We start from the raw sequence: 19136 nt of genomic DNA, 5'->3' as shown, positions 1-19136 counted from the left end.
AAACTTATTCGATATTTTCACCAAATCATATCAATTATTGTCTATATATTAGTAGAGGTGGAGCTAATTTCTTACCTGTTGTCAATTATTTATTTTGAGGCTTTACTAATTTGGATTCATACTGAAAAAATTTACCTTAGAAGTAAAACACTCTTTATTAGTGGCGCAATTAGACTTTTTATCAAAGGATTTCAATACATGAAAGTAAACATACGAAAAAGCCAAAGACGATTCAACATCCATTATATATGCATAAAAATAATTTTAACCATATATAAATAGTATAATTTTCTATCAAAAAAAATCTAGATAAACGTCTTTGTCTTTACCTAACTTCGCCCCTGCTCAAAAATAATTTTATATTTAGAATTAAACTTAAAATTAGTGATTAATGATGATTACTGCTTTCATAGACTTTGGTGGTGATAAAATAATACTATTTCCACCTTTTCAAATGCCTAATATATAGGATTATTTTTTTCCAATGTAAAGTTGCTTTGTGGCCCTATATTAGTTGTTAATAAAAAATATTTAGGTAAACATCATATAGTTACCTACTCAAATTCCAAAATTGCCCTTGACTTCCTTCTCTATGAGATACCAAATTTAAAGTATTTAGGTAATCTTCTTTTGAAATAAACTTAAAGTACTTGTCTAGTGCATCATATAAAAGTGGCATGCACCTAACTAACTAATCATATCTTATTTCCACGAGTGTTACAAAAAAAAAAAAAAAACTACCTCTAATGATGAAATTCTAATTGTCTATATTAATTAGAACCACTATAAAACAACAAGTCCAACTTTTTTTTTAATTAATTGAGTTTTCATTCAAGGTCAAATATCCTCATCAAGACTCGATTACTAGATTGATGCTAAGTTCCTATGCTTTTTTTTTCTATTTCTAAATATTTAAATTCGAAATCTCTAATAAAAAATAAAAGATCCAAATTATTCTCACTTTGTTAATATCCAACTTTGTTCTTATAAAATAAAGTTGAATATATCTTAATCAAGTGCTTATCCAAGAGAGAAAAAAAAACTTTTTTATTAGCCTTATTTGTTTTTACTAGTATATATATTATTACTTTTAAATGTGGGGTCTAGTGTCATTTCAGCCGAATTAGACAGGTTCAGTTAAAAGTATTTTGGTCTCATAATGGGATGTTACTACAGCTAATTATGTGACCTTTTTTATGCTTCTTTTGAGCAGAGGGTCTCTCGAAAACAGCTGTCCTATCTTGATAAGAGTAAAGTTTGAGTACATTTTATTCTCCCTAAATTCCACGTTCACTGGGTTGTTTTTGTTGTTGTATAATGGGGTGTTACTATGAAAAACAGTGGACTAGAATGTAGATGTGACATGATTTAATTTTTTTAATATTTAACTTAAACAAAATCATATTAATCCAACTAATCATTACAAGAATACTAATTGTATTGGTAAGGAAACATTCATACGTTTAGCCTATGTTGTTCGAATTCTTTAAAAATATAGATAAATATATATCAAATTCTTCAAAAATACATTATTATTGAAGAACCTGATACAAATACAATAGCATTTTAAAAGAATATAGACAACATAAGATTCGCTTGCAAATTAAAGCACACATAAAGGCTAAATCTAATTAGCAATCTAAGTGTACTTTACTGGGGGTTTCCATTTTGGTTTAATCCTAATTAGTAGACTTCTAATAGTATTATAGTCATTTTATCATTTTGTAAAAAATAAATAAAAAATGCTCTTAACCATCAATGACTCAATGTAGAAAGTTAGACAAACAAACTCATAAATGGATTGTGATGGAATGATTTAGAATTTGATATATTTGTTGACGACCTCATAGAATTAATTGTGGTACGAAAATTTTGGCCTAAACATGATAAAAAAGAATAACTAGTGTACTAAACTCCTATTATGCATAAGATTCGAAGAAATGTCTAGCCACAAGAGTCAAAATCGTACCTCGTGATACGATAACAATTTTATAATTACACTAAAACTTTCTTCGACCTAGACATTACGATTATTAAAATAAAATCAAATGTTAACAAAAAGACTTTTTGCAAGGGCATAAGTGTCTTTATACATCCTTTGTGGTGGTTTATTATATATCAAGCTTGAAAATGACACGTTATTTATATCTTAGATTTCACAAGTAGAATTTTATAAGTTTTTAAAAAAATCCATATCGCAATCTAATCGTTTTCTTGAAAATATTTTTAACATAATATTTTTTTATACATGTAAAAAAACTCAAAAAACTTTTTGTAATTTGTTGAATTCGTACACTATACTTTTCTATTCTTCTTGAAATTTGTCCCATTTTTTCCAATTTTCACATAATTTTTTCTTGAAACTTTTTCTCTTCTTGAGTAGAAGTCATCAAAAAAGGCAAAAATCAGCAAGTTTGGAAAAAGGTGATTTTTAGTTCCTTTTTTGCTTCTGTTTTGTATGGTTATTGTTTATTTTTTCTTGAAATATAGTTTCAGAAAGCTTAAAGATTGCTTCTTTTTTGTATTCTTGGAAATGGGTTTTTGTTATTCAACTATTTCTGTTGGTGTTTGTGGTGAAAATTTGAAGTCAACATGTTTTCTTCTTGGTTGAGAAAATAAGAAAAATGGGTTTAATCAAACAAACAAACGACAGAGTTAGTGGTAGTTGTTGCTGGTGGGAGGTGTGAGGTATTTGGTAAATTAGTCCAGGTGTGTGAAAGCTGTTCCAGACATCAAGGTCTAAGAAAAATCAGCAAAATTTTGTATGTATTAATGTGTTTGTTTCATTCTTAATTCTAAGTTGGATTGTTTCTGAGTAAAGGGTGTGGTTTTTGTGATGTGAGATTATTTTGCAATTGTGTAGTCTTTTCTCGTTTGTCCTAGTTTTGGTGGATAGAGATATGTGGTACCTATTGCTGGTAGGAGTTGTCTTAGTTTTGGTATCTTGAGGTGTGCGAAAGCTGGTCTAGACACCACAGTCATAAAAAAAAAATCTGCAATATTTTTGTATGAATTAATGTGTTTGTTTCATTCTCAACTCTGAGTTGGATCTTTTTTTGTGTGTAAAGGGTGTAGTTTTGTGATGTGAGATTATTTTCCAGCTGTATAGCAGCTGTAAGCAGGAGCTGAGAATGACACAGAGAGAGAGAGTTGAAATGAGGTTCTTGAAGGAGCTGAGAATTGAAAAGAGATTGAATTTGATTTTACATATTTCTATCATGAAGATTTGATCTTTTTTGCGAATAAATGCTAAAAAAGACAAAATGGGCATGTAGAAGAAATGGTTTGAGCCTATGGAGAGTAACTTAGAAAACAACTCAGTCATCGTGTTCTTAACCTTGAATGGTAAGATACTCTTAGAGGCGGAGCCAGGATTTGAAGTTGGGTTTGGGATTCTTGTCATTTTAAGTTACTGGGTTCTAAATTTGCATATATTCAATGGATTTCTTGAGACAAATTCAGAGTTACAGCTGAACTCGTAAGCGGAAGTCTAGCTCCTCCCCCTGGATACTTGTATTGAATGTTTTCAGTTAGTATAATGTTAATAGGTCATCATGGAACCACATTTTAAGAGATGTCATGTTGTTGAAAAATGCCTATTCTTCTTGTTCTCATGATTGAAGTCATTATGCTTCATTTGTGTAAATATGGCAGTTGAGTCTAACTCAACCCCAAAAGATAGCTCACGAGGGAAGGATTGTCCAAGTCCATATAAGCAGACCACCAGTACATTTCCCAACCAATATGGGACTCTATCCCAACGTAACAGATCTTACCCATATCTTGGTGAAATATTCCTATTACAGTCTTTCTTTTGGCATTTCATAGGATTGGTTAGGACCTTTAGAGTTTATTATATGTTGGATAACATCAACTGAGTCTAAGAATCCTCAGCATTTCGATATTCTTTCACCATCACCTCTTTCATCTCGTGTGCGCTTGTGCTTTTGTCCCTGAGGAGGGAAGGATAGAGTGTTTTGTATACTGAGTAACCAATAATCTTTGATCTAGTCGGAGATTTGGCTCATTAATTTTGTTTGGAGTTCATATAGATATAGGATATTAAGTTCAACTAACATTGGAAGGCAAGCATGCAGATTATGTTACTTAAGATTATGAACAATTATTGCAAATACGGATCATATCACGCTACAAAAAGAAGAAGCTGGAATTGGATGTGAACTTTGTTACTAATCCATCGCTAAATTGCTCGTAACGAACAATTCTTTTTGATAATTTGTTGCTAACCCTTTGCTAAATAGGATAAGTGACGGATTTAATTGTTTAGCTAAACAATTTGTCTGTCACTAATTCTTTTTTTGTAGTAGTGTCAGAGAATTCTAGAATGTCGTCTCAACATTAGTAAAAAAATATTTACACCTTACAGGGTAAATATTCTTTCGCATGTAGTTAGTTAATGTGTCTGTAGATTGATTTTGGTATAAGTAGGTGTTAATTGTTCTGTTTTTCTATTTTCAGGTCAAAGCAGGGTGATTTTTTTAAAGCCGGATGTGTGCTTTAGCTTGTCTGAAATTCTTGGCCCCTTCCCATCCGGTATAAACTTGAAACTTACTGGAATTATGCATGTCTGGTCTTGGGACCATTGCCGACAATATTGAAAGATCGATTACTTTATTGGATAGGACAAAGTCACTTGATTCTTCATTAATTCATGACAATAACGACATTACCAAATCGACAAATGGTGAAGTTTGTCTTACTTCTGAAACCACCAACTTTAGAGTTGGGGAGCTCTTATTACCAAATGGGGAATCCTATTCTGGGTCCCTGCTGGGCAACGTCCCTGAAGGTTCTGGAAAGTATAGGTGGTCTGATGGTTGTCGGTATGAGGGTGAGTGGAGACATGGGATAACACATGGTCATGGAAAACTAGAATTTCCTTCTGGTGCTGTTTATGATGGTGAATTTTCAGGTGGTTATATGCATGGTGAGGGGACGTATATTGGACCTGATAAAGTGACCTATAGGGGACGCTGGCGGTTTAACCTTAAACATGGTTTAGGATATCAAATGTATCCCAATGGAGATATTTTTGAAGGGTCCTGGATTCAGGGAACCCCTGAAGGGCCAGGTAAGTATACATGGTCTAACGGGAATGTCTACTTTGGAAACATGAAAGGAGGGAAAATATCAGGGAAAGGAACTCTCACTTGGATTAACGGAGATTCGTATGAAGGGAGCTGGTTAAATGGTGCAATGCATGGCGTCGGTATGTATTCGTGGAGTGATGGTAGCTGTTATATTGGTACATGGACGCACAGTCTAAAGGATGGAAAAGGAACATTTTATCCTAGTGGTAGCAGGCTTACGGCTGGTCAAGAATTGTACCTCAATGCTTTGAGAAAACGAGGGTTACTGCCAGATATGAGAAAACAAAATCAAGTCTCCCATATCCATCATGCCGCTTCAGTTGATATGGGAAATGTCAAAGTCAGTGGTAAACTTCCCGAGAGAAACCTGTTAAATTTCGGGCAGTCACGACCTACAAATGTTTCTCTGGAAAGACGATGGAGTCTTGAAGTAGCCATTGAGAAAGTTATTGGACATGATTTAGATGGAGATATGGAGGATGCTATCAGTGCTCCTATTTTGGAAAGAGAGTACATGCAAGGCATCCTAATCAGTGAGGTTGTCTTAAATGAGCGTTTTTCACCACCATCTGGGAGAGCCAGAAGGAGGCAAAAGAGATTTGTAAGGGAATTAAAGAGACCAGGTGAAGCAATCATAAAGGGTCACAGGAGTTATGATTTAATGCTCAGTCTGCAGCTTGGGATCAGGTGTGCTACTTATGGCTACTGATGACTTTATAGCTCGTGTTTGTCTGAATATGTTTAACTTGTTCTTTTTCCTCCAATTTACTTACAGATTATTTCACTCATTGCTGGTCTTTCTTGGGTCTACATTTTTCATTGAGTCACTAGGTTCCTTGAACTATATGTGTTGTTATTGTATAGATCTTTCATACTATGCTAGAATTAATGCATTTAGCAAACTGCTTTAGGTATGTGCTATTTCTCTAGATAAAATGAAAAGAAAGAAGGCTGTCAAAGGGATTACATTGGTATTGCATCTTTGTATAATAATCACGTGTTGGTCGAGTTTTTATGATCATATAAAAGAATAGTAGAATTTTTTCCTATAAGTCTTTACTTTCTTTGTGTCACCATGCTTAGATTGAGGACTAAATGTCTCTGAATATCATCGAAGTCGAAGGAAGTTACCATCTTCTAAACATCGTCTATTTGAGAACTTTGATTTTGATGTACTTGCTCAAAGTTTTATTACCAATAGTTGTGTGTATATAAATACGTTCAAAGGGATAAATTATGAAATATCTATTGGACAATTTTGGTTCTTCTTGATGGCCAATTCAGATGGAAGTTTACAAAGTAGTCTTTGACTTTCAAAGGCAGAAAAAGTTAAAATAACCAAACTGCACTGGAAAGTACTCTGTTGTTTTCCATCCTAACTGTTTTTTAAATATTTAGAGCTGTCATACAACCACTAAATATTTAAATTGGATGGAAAAATATATGTTCTGTTAGGCACAGATAAATCCCTGGATATGTTGCCTTATTTAATTTCATATATCATACCCAATTCATCATTGTTCCTTCTTGAAGGGAGGCAATCATTTGCAGCACAATTTTGTTTGCTCCCTTTTATCATATATCAAACATGTGACCAGTTGAAATGTGACCAGATACACTGTGGGGAAAATTACACCTATACAAAGACGAGAAATACGGACTTCAGATTTTGGCCCACGTGCTAGCTTTTGGATGTATTTTCCAAAAGGAGGATCACAATTGACACCTACACATCAGTCTGAAGATTTCAAGTGGAAAGATTATTGCCCAATGGTCTTCAGGTTGGTGGTTTGCAATCTAACAATGATTGAAAAACTCTAAGCAGTTGCATGCACATTGGAATTTTTTGGGCTACATGTGATTTTCAATTGAGATTCATTATGCATGTTTTTTTTTTGCTTTTATTTGTATATCTTCCTTAGATATCTCTATTGCATGTCAGAGTGTGGTCGCTTATTTCGTAGCAATTGATGTTCTTTTGTAGCAATAATGCTATTTATCGGTGTTTTCAGAGGCATCTTCACTAACTTATCAGCATTCTGGATATGCTACACTCACATAGAAACTGAAATGGTTTCCAAATGTTACCTGCTGAAGCTGTATAGTTAGGATCTCTATATGGTTTAATTCCATTTATCATATTTGAGATTTTGTGGAGGTTGGTCTTGCAGCTTGTGGAGGTTACTAGTGCGGCATGCCCGACCAACGTGTCCTTCCTGTAGATGTTTTTCTTCTTCAAGTAGAGTAGCTTCCTTGTATCCCTCCCTAGATGCTTTTCTTGTTAGTGCTGATATATTATTAGAAGTCAAAACTAGTTTGTTAGGCTTTTTGATTTGCTATACGTGTGTAGGAACTAAAATGGACTTATTTCTTGTAGGAATCTGAGGGAGATGTTTAAGATTGATGCTGCTGATTATATGATGTCAATTTGTGGAAATGATGCCCTTAGAGAGCTTTCTTCTCCTGGAAAAAGTGGCAGTGTATTTTTCCTGTCTCAAGATGACCGTTTCATGATTAAGACATTACGTAAATCTGAAGTTAAGGTGTGTAATCTTGACTTAAACCTATCACCGTCACAAATCACTTTTATCAGAATTTCTTTATCTGTCTAGCTGGGAAAACAGAAAATGAAAAATCACAGTGATACAATAAGTTGGAAAAGGAGTGATATGTTAGGATTTTTTTTCTTTTTTTGATGAAGCAAGTGAAATATCATCAAAGGCATCCAGAGGAATTAAGAAATCATTGATTCAAAGACAGTTTTTGGCTATCTTGGTTGATTCAGTGTAATTGTTTCTCTATCACCTAGATTTTATGGTTAGAAGATAGCACAATATCCTCTCAGGCAACACTTAGGATGGATGTACATAGCCCTTCTGGACCACAAGTGATCTTCTGCACTTAGTTTTTGTCCAGAGGCACTACAGGAATTATGATCGTGAAAGCTGCAACATCTTGTCCTTCAATTTCTGTTACTATTTGTTGTTTCTTGTACTTCGATTATCGTATTATTTTGGTGTAGTTACTGTTCGGAATTTTTTTTATGCTTTCACTTGTTCTTTTTATGGACTGCTTTGGATTGTTTTTCCTGAGTCGAAGGCCTATCGGAAACAACCTCTCTACCTCGGAGGTAGAGATAAGGTCAGTGTACACTCTCCAGACCCCACTTTGTGGGACTACATTGGGTATGTTGTTGTTGTAAAGCAGCAGCATCTGGCAGACAAAAGATCTTTTGCATAAATTTTGCATGTATAAAAAAGAGAAGCCGATAGGGCTAGTCAAAGTACTTTCTCTTGCTTAATATTACCTGTCTCATTACTTTGCTTAAAGTTCTTCTTCCACATTCCCTTTGAAATGCTTCTGACCCGTCGAATTCATTCGACTTGGGTTTCCCCCCTATAGTAGTAAGGCTTCATACTTGTGAAAATGGCTCATTTTTAATGTCACCTAAGTTTTGGAAGATCCTTGCAGATGTCTCTCTTAAAGATTTGCATCTTTAACTGGTTTATGGGAGTTCCTCTTACATTTTAGTTAGGTATGATAAGAGAGCATCATGACCGTTGATCTCACATATAGGTTTTGCTGCGGATGCTTCCGGATTATCATCGCCATGTCAGGACATATGAGAATACTCTCATCACTAAATTTTTCGGACTTCACAGGATAAAACCTTCTAGTGGACAAAAGGTAATATACTTGTAGATTTTAATCTCACATATAATAAAAGTGAATTGTATTATTTCTATATACTTTTGTTAATATTGCGTTAAAAATGAAATAATATAAAAACAGAACTTCTGTTATCTGGCGACATGCATAAGTTTTTTGGATTCTAATTGCTCTACAATCTTTAATACTCTCTCGGTTTCAATTTTTTTGCCTTACTTTCCTTTTTAGTCCTTTTAAAAAAATGTCTCTTTCCTTTTTTAGCAACTATGTAATTTCAACTTTTCACGTGGCATGTTTAAGACCACGTGATTAAACATGTGTTCTTCATTAGTTGGTCCATTCTTCAAACAACATTAAACGCTTCTAATTACATTCATGATGTTGCTTGGAGAAACTTTGGAGAAGATAAAGTCTCTTCTATATACATAAGACTAATAATTTTGTGTTTTTTTTGCAGTTCCGCTTTGTTGTAATGGGAAATATGTTTTGTACGGAGTTGAGAATCCACCGAAGATTTGATCTTAAAGGTTCTTCACTAGGACGATCTGCAGACAAGGTTGAAATTGATGAGAACACAATACTTAAGGATCTAGATTTGAACTACTGCTTTTATCTAGAGCCTTCTTGGCGCGAAGCTTTATTAAGGTGAGTGACTTTTAATTAAATATTCTTGTTTTCTCTAATATACATTCAGTTTTTACTTTTCAGTTCTTGTAGTATGAGTGTCAACAGATAATATTATACCAATTTTAGATAATATATACATAAAATACCTAGTTTTTTGGAGAGACCACAGGTTCATGTGCCTCATATTAAAGCCTATAAATTTGCCCTGATTGTAATGGTCTGGTGTAAGCGGTTGCAGTCATACCATATACTCAGACAGAATGGTAGCTCTCTTTGTTCTGTTTCTCTATATTTTTTGGTTGGTGGGAAGAATTTCAAGTAACCAAGTTTCATCAGATATGACAGTTTAAAGTTGGTGCATGGAGACATTTGTCTTTTGCACCTCGGAATCATGTGTTTCGGTAGCTGAAAGAAACTTACACTCTTTTAACGTTTTATGGTCAGAGATATCATACTAGAGTTCTTTCAGATCTATGTAAATTGTTGAGGTAATAACTCGCTACCTGTTAGAATGTATAACCTATCTCATTTAAAAGCTTAAGTTGTTCGAGAGAGCACTTCTTTTACCTAATTATATCCATGTCCTTCACGTGTGAGCAGGTTTCTTTTTTTCATCGGCCAAGCACATTGTTTTTTATTTTGTTTTGATAAGGGTGGTGCCAGGGTAGTGTTTTGTTTTGTTTTTTCGTTTTCATATTGAAAAAGTAATAAGAATGCCTGCTGATACCATGTTGAAATGTGTGATTATCTCAATTAAAAACTTAAGCTATTAGAGTGAGTATACTCTTATAGCTTAAGCTGTTGGAGTACGCTCTTATTTACTTGAATAACTCTTCAACAGCACCGTTTGTTTGTACAGGCAGATCGAAATTGACAGTAAATTCTTGGAGGAACAGAACATTATGGATTACAGCCTCTTGTTAGGTGTTCACTATAGAGCACCTCAACACCTACAATCTCTCATATCGTGCAGTGGACGCACCACAGCAGATGGATTAGAAATTGTTGCAGAAGAAGGTTTGTTTCTGAAAACAAATATAACCGCATCCGTTTCATTTTGCTTGTAGCCTTGTCCTACTTTTCCTTTTTAGTCTGTTTCAAAACGAACGTCTCTTTCTCTTTTTGCTAATTCCTTAAGTCTAACTATGACATGCTTAAGACCATAAGATTAAAGGATATTTTGGTACATTCTATATATATCTTTAATTTAAGACCAGAAAATTCAAAGTTTTCTTTACTTTCTTAAACTCCGTGTCAAGTCAAAATTAGACAAACAAATTGAAACGGAGGGAGTACTTTTTTAAGGCTTACCACTAGGACAAAAGAAGTATGACCTGATAGCTGCTGGCTTTTCAGTTTATTTGCTGGTTCATAATACAGTCAAATCTCGTCATGTATCTGTAGATAGGTAAAGTAAGGCACTTGAATTGAAACTGAGGGAGTATAATGTCGTAATCTCTTTGTAAAAAGAATGGTATTATAGATCTTATTTTTTCTTGGCTTTATGACTTTCTATAAACTGTTGTTTTGTTCTACTATTTCAGAGTCTCTGGAGGATGAAATATCACCCCAGGGCCTTGTTTTGGTCCCACGTGGAAGCGATGATAGTGTCGTCGTGGGTCCTCATGTCAGAGGCAGCCGATTACGAGCGTCATCAGCTACTGGTGATGCGGAAGTGGACCTCCTTCTCCCCGGGACAGCAAGGTAAATTTTTCACAAGGCTTGACATTAGTGGTACTGCTTCCGTTTTAATTTGTTTGCCTTACTTTCTTTTTTAGTCCCATTTAAAAAAGAATGTATCTTTCCTTTTTTGGCAATTCTTTAATTCCAATTTTCCGCATGGCATGTTTAAGATCAAAAGATTAAGGGGAATTCTGGTACATTCTACATTAGTTTAAGACCACAAGATTCAAAAATCGTCTTTACCTTAAACTCCGTGCCAAGTGAAAAAACAAACAATTGAAACGGATGGAGTAGCATTTATATGTAGTTTAAGCCTTAAGTGGGTAGTGTGCATTTTACCATTTCCTTCCGGGAGAAACAAACTTCATGAGCATGAACTGAAGGGATGCCTTGGTTGGGTGGGGTGGGTGGGGGGTGGGGGGTGTTGTAACCTTGATGACAAACCTTTTAAAAGTTTCTTGCACTGAAAACACCAGATGGAACACTCATGACAATTGGGATTGGCGAAATCCAGCAACTCGTTTTACGCCTCCTTTCAATAGATTGCTAGAGATGCTGCACAAAAGCCTCTGTGCCTTGGCGCATAGTTTTGCTCTCTTTCATGCACTTTGCACACGACTTCGTGAAACCACCCTTGTATATCATCTACTAAATATAGCTGATCTTATCATGTTAAGATTATGGTGTTGACAATTGTACATGCCTAAATTCATCTCTTTGTGCCTCAAGCAGACTCCAGATTCAGCTTGGCGTGAATATGCCGGCAAGGGCAGAGTATATACCAAAGGAAGGTCAAACACAGGTGTTTCACGAAGTATACGACGTCGTGTTATACCTTGGGATAATTGACATATTGCAAGAATACAACATGAGCAAGAAGTTAGAACACGCATACAAATCGATTCAGTTTGATTCTGTGTCCATCTCTGCTGTTGACCCAACGTATTATTCGGAGAGGTTTTTAGAGTTCATTCGGAAGGTCTTCCCTACATATGCAGTAGCAACTTGAACAGTAACCCACCACCCACCCCCAAATCCTTAGCTGTTACCATGGAAATTCATCTGAACTTGAGAATCCTTAGCTGTTGCCATGGCAGAGGGATACAGCTGCTGTTTGTAATTTATTGAAGAGTACAATGCGGATTACAGATATGTAGTTGATAGCAATGCTTATTAGTTCTTGTTTACAGATAGTTGGATCCATAATTTGAAGTTTATAGATTCTTGAAGTTTATAGATTCTTACTCTGAAGTACGACCTCAAGTAAATATACAATAATAACTGAGAATATGGTCAACTATTATTTAGGTGATCTCCTAATACATATACAGGAATTGGACAAGCTATTGGATACACGTGAACCCATAGATGACACTTTAGATCAGCCCTAGATTCTAGCATAACCATGCGATTAGCTCGTACTTACAGCGTTTGTATTTCCATATTCAAGATATGTTCAAAAGTGGTAAGTGCAGATTGAACTTGGAAGATATGGCACACAATACCGTCAAGTTATTAGTAATGGAATTTCCAGCATAAACTACATATCTTGGAGAGATTGTATTTCCTTGGGTCAGTAGTAATGAAATGCTTTCATTACCTAAAATAACGAACAATAATGCCACTCACGGGTAAATAGCACAATACTTCTCTATGAATCTCCACTATTTGAATATGGAATATCATGACGTCTTATGGAAAGGGTAATGTGTTAAAAGGATTGCTTAGCATCTGAAAAGCAATAGCTACTTTGAAAATGGTATTCTGTTACATCTTGCCTCAAAAGCCTTCCAAGATACACGAATCAGCCCAACAGATGCAACAGTTTCTGGCAACATAACATGATTTCGTAAGGTTTAACCAGCATCTGTCCCTTAATGGACGAGAGCCACAAATTCAAAAATCACCACAAAGACGAACTTAACCGATGCCGTACATGCATTAAAGGTAAAGGTAGGTAACATGACTTTGGTTCATCAACCCATGTTGGGTGGTGGAGGCGGCGGGCGCATTCCTTGGCCTTGCATCTGTTGGCCTTGAAAACCTTGTGGAGGCATCATTGGAGGTCTCCCCATGTGCCCACCTGGAGTGAAATTAGCCATTGCTCCACCACCAACAGGAGGAGGTGGAGGGGCAGGTAAATTACCTCCTGGTGGCATAGGTCTTGGTCCGTTACCCATAGAGGGAGGGGGTGGAGGCATTGATCCAGGGGCGGATGGTGGACCTCTGGGTGGATTTGGAGCTCCAGGAGGAAGACCTTGTGGTGGCGGTGGAGGTGGAGCTTGGGGTGGTGGAGGTAGAGGCCTGGATGAGGCACCAGGTGCTGACAACCCGTTGTCTGTAGGAGCGGTTGGTGGCTTGTTGGTCTCCGGTGGCTTAGTCTTGAAGTATAACTGCAACTGAAATTGATTCATCCAGAAGAGAGAGTAAAGAGGCTAACCATGAAGAAATAAGGGAATTTCGGAAACCCTGCTGAGTAAAGGGGTTACAGGTTTGTAATTTAAGAAGTAAGAAGACTTACAGTGAACATTTTTGAGTCTGGATCCCAATGCGAGAAAAACTTGGGAGTTGATTTGTCAATCTCAGTGCTTGGAACCTGCGTAATGCAACGGAATCAATTCAATAATCAAACAACGAAAAGTGGGAACATATAATGAAAGTGGGAAAGATTATGTCCGACCATGAGAAAGAAGTTATACCTTAAATGAAATGATCTCATATGGTTCAGCAGCAAACAGAAGAAACTGATATCTTTTGTCAAATGGTTGGATTTTCTGTCCAAAAGGAAAGAGATATATAAGATTAATATCTAGTTAATCTTGGAAAGATACAGGATTATTTATTTTCCCCACATGCAAAATCCAGAAAAGAGCACTTGAACAGCAGTCTGTTAAATACAGTAGATCCACTCAAGAAAAGAATATTGGACGTTACAAACCTGCTCGAATGAGGACATGAATCGGTGCCTTGGCTTTGTGTTGTCTTCAATCTCAGGATATTCAATCTGCAACACTCACCACCATCATGAAACTATTAACAAGCGCAACACTTCGATAAAGTAAGAAAAAGGGGAAAACCAAAGGAATGGAAGGTAAACTTGGCTAGATAAACTCCTCCTATACTTGTCTAGCATATGTAATGTGCCAAAAGTGCTTTCTTGCAATATGCACTTTTTCCTTCTATCAGGACACATACTTTGAGTATGTTAGCAGATGTTGGTGCACTATAGTAGCAGAAAATAATCGAAGTAACCTACAGTTGGGCCAATTACTATCAAGAAACCTATAGTTGGTCATACTATTTAACCATTTTCTTCCATTATAGCATTTTTAAATTACACATAATCTGGATGAAGTCCTTGTGCTGCCTTATTTTACTGTTTCACCTCCATAGCTCATACAATAAACGAGAACCCATGCAGTGCATCCAGAGCATATAATTCGGTCTCTTTGTTGTTACACTAGCCTCCAAGACTTTGAAATACATGATAATTGCTTTATTTTTCATATTTTGTTTTTGGGGCAAGTCAACCCAGAGATGTGTTTTGTACATATTAAGTACGCCTCCATTCTCGAATAACCCCCACCATAACCGCAGCCCTACTTATTGGTCTTTAACACACCTTTTTTAGCAAAAACAGTCTCTTCAGTTTGATAAATTTCTACCGACTACCATTTAACATATTCTTAGCCTAAATAATATGTTGGTGGTTTAAAAGTGGGAATCGGTTAAACTCAAATTTGCTTTGAATGAAACTAGTAGAAGGGTCAAATTCATCGTCTTGTAATGGTCAATCAGACAAAATAATGGCCATCCCCTAATATTAATCAGGTCAAATTCCTACAACAAATATTTAATGTCAACATAAACGCAGCTATAGGAACCACCGGTTATCCATCCAACCACATCAAAAAGGCGTGTTAAAAAATACAGGCATGACAAGCAAAACAATTGTATTGATCAATAGGGAAGGCTTGTTGATACCTGGGTATCCATTCATAAACACTCAATGGGAAGGATAGGTAAAAGAAAGCCTAAATTATTTGAGTCGAACAATCATCTGGATCAAGTGAAGTATAGTTTGTAAAGCTCAAATATTTTTCAAATGGATAATCTATTAAAACCTCTTAATCTGGCTGAACATAATGTAGGATTTCTGACTCACACATTTCTAAACATATCTTACAACAGCCCAAAGCACTGAAATAGTATTCTTTAACATATAGTAAACTACAACTGTTGCTTGCGTAATTGTTAACTTTAATTTGGATATATTAAAACCCATCACCCTATCCCTAAAGACCACCTACCTTCCCATGAGCCAAATAGTGGTTTTTCACACTTTCCTCACTGAAAGACGAAAACCCCCAGTTTCAGAAAAGACTTGAACCCCCAAAACCCATTGTTCGAGGTGGCTATCCATTTCCACTAGGCTATCCTTTCCTTATCTCATTTTGAACTTTCAAATGATAATTCTGTAGTTCTTCACTTCGAAAGTGAAAATATTTACATCAGGAACAAGTGAACTATTAAGTATGAACTATCGACAGGAAACTTAAATTGGCAGCAGACACGTCATCAAATTGAAAGTGAAAGACACACAACAGTAAGTCTGACCTGGAATAGAAGAGATCTTTGTTTTGTCTCCGGATCAAATTGCTTGGTCACTCGGTAGCCAGGCCTACCAATTTTAACTGCAGCTCCAGGTCATAAGAAATTAGCACATGACACTCAAGAATTAAGGAAAATGGATAATTAATCGCCATCATAAATTCAAAATCTAAAAACTTTTTAACCTGAAGGATATTCAAAGTATGATGGATCTCATCCCCAATGTGTTAATGGCCAAAATCGAGCGTAATGGTTTTAGACGATTCATATAACCAGCCCAACTAATTTAGGATTAAGGCGTAAGTGATTGATTAAGTAATATTTTAAAGAACTTTGGTCAAGTATTGTTTCATAGAAGGTGAAATATTTTGTCTTTACTTTTTTGGATAACTGAGGAAACTTGCCTCCACCTCAACTATTCTACTGTGCTAAACTCCATTCACCAAAGCTTAAGCAGATTAAAACATGTCATCTAACTTATTTGGCTTTGCAGGGATAAGAACCAGAGTCTCCTATGCCTTTTTATTTGAACTTCTCCAACTCTTGGGGTGCTAGAAGGTGAATTAATTTCTAGTAAGTAAAATTTCTGAACATTTTTTCGACACAATCAATTCTTATGGTACATAATTCATTCTTCTTAATAAATGTGGTGTACGGCCAACAAGGCATGTATATCAAGGTCTTATCACTTGACGCCAAAAATGAGCAATTGAGCATCAACACTGGCAGGTGGCATAGGCTTGCCAGACACATGAGGTAATTGGACAGTTACAAATCAAATGTTATCCTACTACCTTTCACGAGCACATGTATAGGGTAGCTAATAGATTTTTCCATTAAAGCTCAAGCCTTACGCTAATGGCAATATACTTTGCCTTACTGAATATGAACCCTGGCCTCCACTGATTTTTCCTACTTCATTGACGGCTAGGCCACACACACTTACAATGCGAAATTGTGGCTAAGGTTACATAAACAATTTATACAGTTAAACCCTAAATCCTATCCCTAATTCAACAAAGTAATAAGAACACTAAAATCATTTACATATCACCAAATTAAGTCCCAAATTCAAATAAACACAACTCATCAACCCTGAAAACTGTATAAAACCCCGAAATAAACAATTTTGTACCGAATCGAATCATACCGTTTCTTTTGAGAGTGACTTTGCGCTTATGAGGCTGAGGTTGAGCAGGAGCATCCTTAGCTTCACGAGCAGCTCTTTTAGCTAAATTAGTCTGATGCCGTTTTCCTTGAGTGTGAGCCAAGTAATTCCCTTCATTGTTGTGTAACGTCAAGCAAAGCTTACATTCATAGCTTCCGAGATGATTTCGCATGAAATATGGATCTTTTGCGAGGTCTATGGTTTCTAAAGCTAGACGGCGCAACCGCTCACGGCGGTCGATCGCTTCGTTTTGGGCGGAGGCAGCGCCGCCGCTTCCCGGCTTCGAACCCCATTCTCTGTCCATTTCGTCTTCGTCACTGAACCCGACTCGAAGAGAGACGGATGAAAGAGAAGTTGATATAGACGACCCGACTCGGTTACTTAATGGATCGGGTTGGGTCAGTAAGCAATTGGACAATCACATACATTGGCCCAATATTTCAATTCTGTTTGTCCATAAAATTCAAGATTTTGCAAAATTTTGAATTTGTTATAAAACAAACTAACTTAGCAAATTAACAAGAAGGAGAAATAGAAAGAGAAAGAGAGAGAGATCAGAGAATTTAGTGTGTTTCAATTCATAATTTAATGCCCTTTTATAGGCAAATTTTACAAAAAAGACGGCGAGTTACAGTGTAAAGACGCGTGAGTCTATAGTGAATTTACTGTTCATCTACAGTGAAAATATTATTCATTGTAGACTCATGCATTTTTACACTAAAGTGAAAGTGGGTCCCATGGACATCCACCTTTGATTAGTTTTTCAACACTCCCCCTTTGATGTTAATGTACAAAAGAAAAATTCTAGTGAAAGAAAAAATATCCTGAACACCCATAGATGTTGTGCCTCGTTAAAACCTTACTAGAAAAAGCCTAATAAAGGAAAAAGAGTACACACATCTGATAATACGCCTTGAGCGTTATCTCATTAAAAACCTTATCAGGAAAATCCAGTGGGACAAAACCTGGATTAAGGGAAAAAGAGTACAACGCGTATTTTACTCTCCCTGATGAAAACTTCATTTGATATTTTGGAGATGACACATTCCAATCTTATATCTTAGCTTCTTAAAAGTTGATGTTGGTAATGCCTTTGTGATTAAATCTGCAAGATTATCATTCGAACGAACTTGTTGTATATTAATATCACCATTTTTTTAGAGATCATGTGTGAAGAATAATTTTGGTGAAATATGTTTCGTTTTGTCACTTTTTATGAAGTCACCTTTCAATTGAGCTATGCACGCGGCATTGTCTTCGAATATGACTGTGGGTACTTTGACATCATTTTTCAGACCGCATCTTTCTTTGATGAACTGTATCATTGATCTCAACCATACATATTCTCTACTTGCTTCATGAATTGCTATTATTTCAGCATGATTTGAAGAAGTAGCAACAATAGACTGCTTTGCAGATTGTCATGATATAACAGTTCCTCCATATGTAAATAGATAGCCTGTTTGAGATTAAGCTTTATGTGGTCTGATAAATAACATGTATCTGCATAACCAAGAAAGTCTGCACAACCTTTGTTAGTATAAAACAAACTCATATCAATGATACCCTTTACGTATCGCAAAAAATATTTGATACCGTTCCAATCTTGCCAGCAAATTAACAGAAAATATTATATCAGGTCTAGTTGCATTAGCAAGATACATAAGTGCATTAATAGCACTGAGATATGGTACTTTAGCACCAAAAAGTTCTTCATTCTCTTCTAGATGTCGAAATGGATATTTTTTCACTTTTAGTGATCGAACAACCATTGGAGTACTTAATAGATGTGTTTTGTCTATGTAAAATTACTTTAAGATTTTCTCAGTGTAGGCAGATTGGTGGACAAAGACCTCATCTACTAAATGCTCAATTTGCAGATCCAAACAAAATTTTATCTTTTCAAAGTCTTTCATCTCAAATTTTTTCTTTAGATATTCAATCGCCTTTTGGACCTCTTCAAGGGTTCCAATGAGATTTATTTCATCAACATAAACGACGAGTATAACAAACTCTGATTTTATTTTCTTAATAAAAATACATGGACAAATGACATCATTTATATAACCTTTATTTATCAAATACTCACTAAGGCGATTATACTACATACGTCCTGATTGTTTCAGACCATATAATGATCTTTGCAATTTGATTAAGTACATCTCCTGAGACTTAGTACATACTTATAACACCCCTCAAAAATTTTCTCCTAAGATTCGGGCCTTTCTTGTACACGTGTGGGTTCCATCGTATTTAGTTCGAAATAT

General features: G+C 35.7%; 2 protein-coding genes across 3 annotated transcripts; one reads left to right on the top strand and one right to left on the bottom strand.

The window, feature by feature from the left end:
• Nucleotides 1-2229: 2229 nt before the first annotated feature.
• On the top strand, nt 2230-12279 carry LOC129882055 (phosphatidylinositol 4-phosphate 5-kinase 9). Of its 2 annotated transcripts, none has more exons than XM_055956188.1 (9): nt 2230-2424; nt 4480-5798; nt 6725-6892; nt 7489-7654; nt 8688-8798; nt 9238-9425; nt 10267-10424; nt 10952-11111; nt 11823-12279. In XM_055956188.1, the coding sequence occupies exons 2-9, from the start codon at nt 4585-4587 to the stop codon at nt 12097-12099; spliced, it is 2442 nt and encodes an 813-aa protein (XP_055812163.1). In that variant the 5' UTR covers nt 2230-2424; nt 4480-4584; the 3' UTR covers nt 12100-12279. The 2 variants fall into 2 exon arrangements, with proteins under 2 accessions (XP_055812163.1, XP_055812164.1); XM_055956189.1 differs by lacking the exon at nt 2230-2424 and adding an exon at nt 2564-2762.
• Nucleotides 12280-12737: 458 nt separating this feature from the next.
• On the bottom strand, nt 12738-17214 carry LOC129882056 (uncharacterized). Its single transcript, XM_055956190.1, has 6 exons — nt 16852-17214; nt 15708-15784; nt 14029-14094; nt 13790-13864; nt 13612-13686; nt 12738-13489 (listed from the first exon to the last, which is right to left on the bottom strand). The coding sequence occupies exons 1-6, from the start codon at nt 17171-17173 to the stop codon at nt 13067-13069; spliced, it is 1038 nt and encodes a 345-aa protein (XP_055812165.1). The 5' UTR covers nt 17174-17214; the 3' UTR covers nt 12738-13066.
• Between the last annotated feature and the right edge of the window lie 1922 nt (nt 17215-19136).

This window comes from Solanum dulcamara, chromosome 3 (assembly GCF_947179165.1).
Source record: "Solanum dulcamara chromosome 3, daSolDulc1.2, whole genome shotgun sequence".
NCBI lineage: Eukaryota > Viridiplantae > Streptophyta > Magnoliopsida > Solanales > Solanaceae > Solanum > Solanum dulcamara.
The sequence above is the reverse complement of the archived record's forward strand: the minus strand, read 5'-3'. Positions and strand labels throughout refer to the sequence as shown.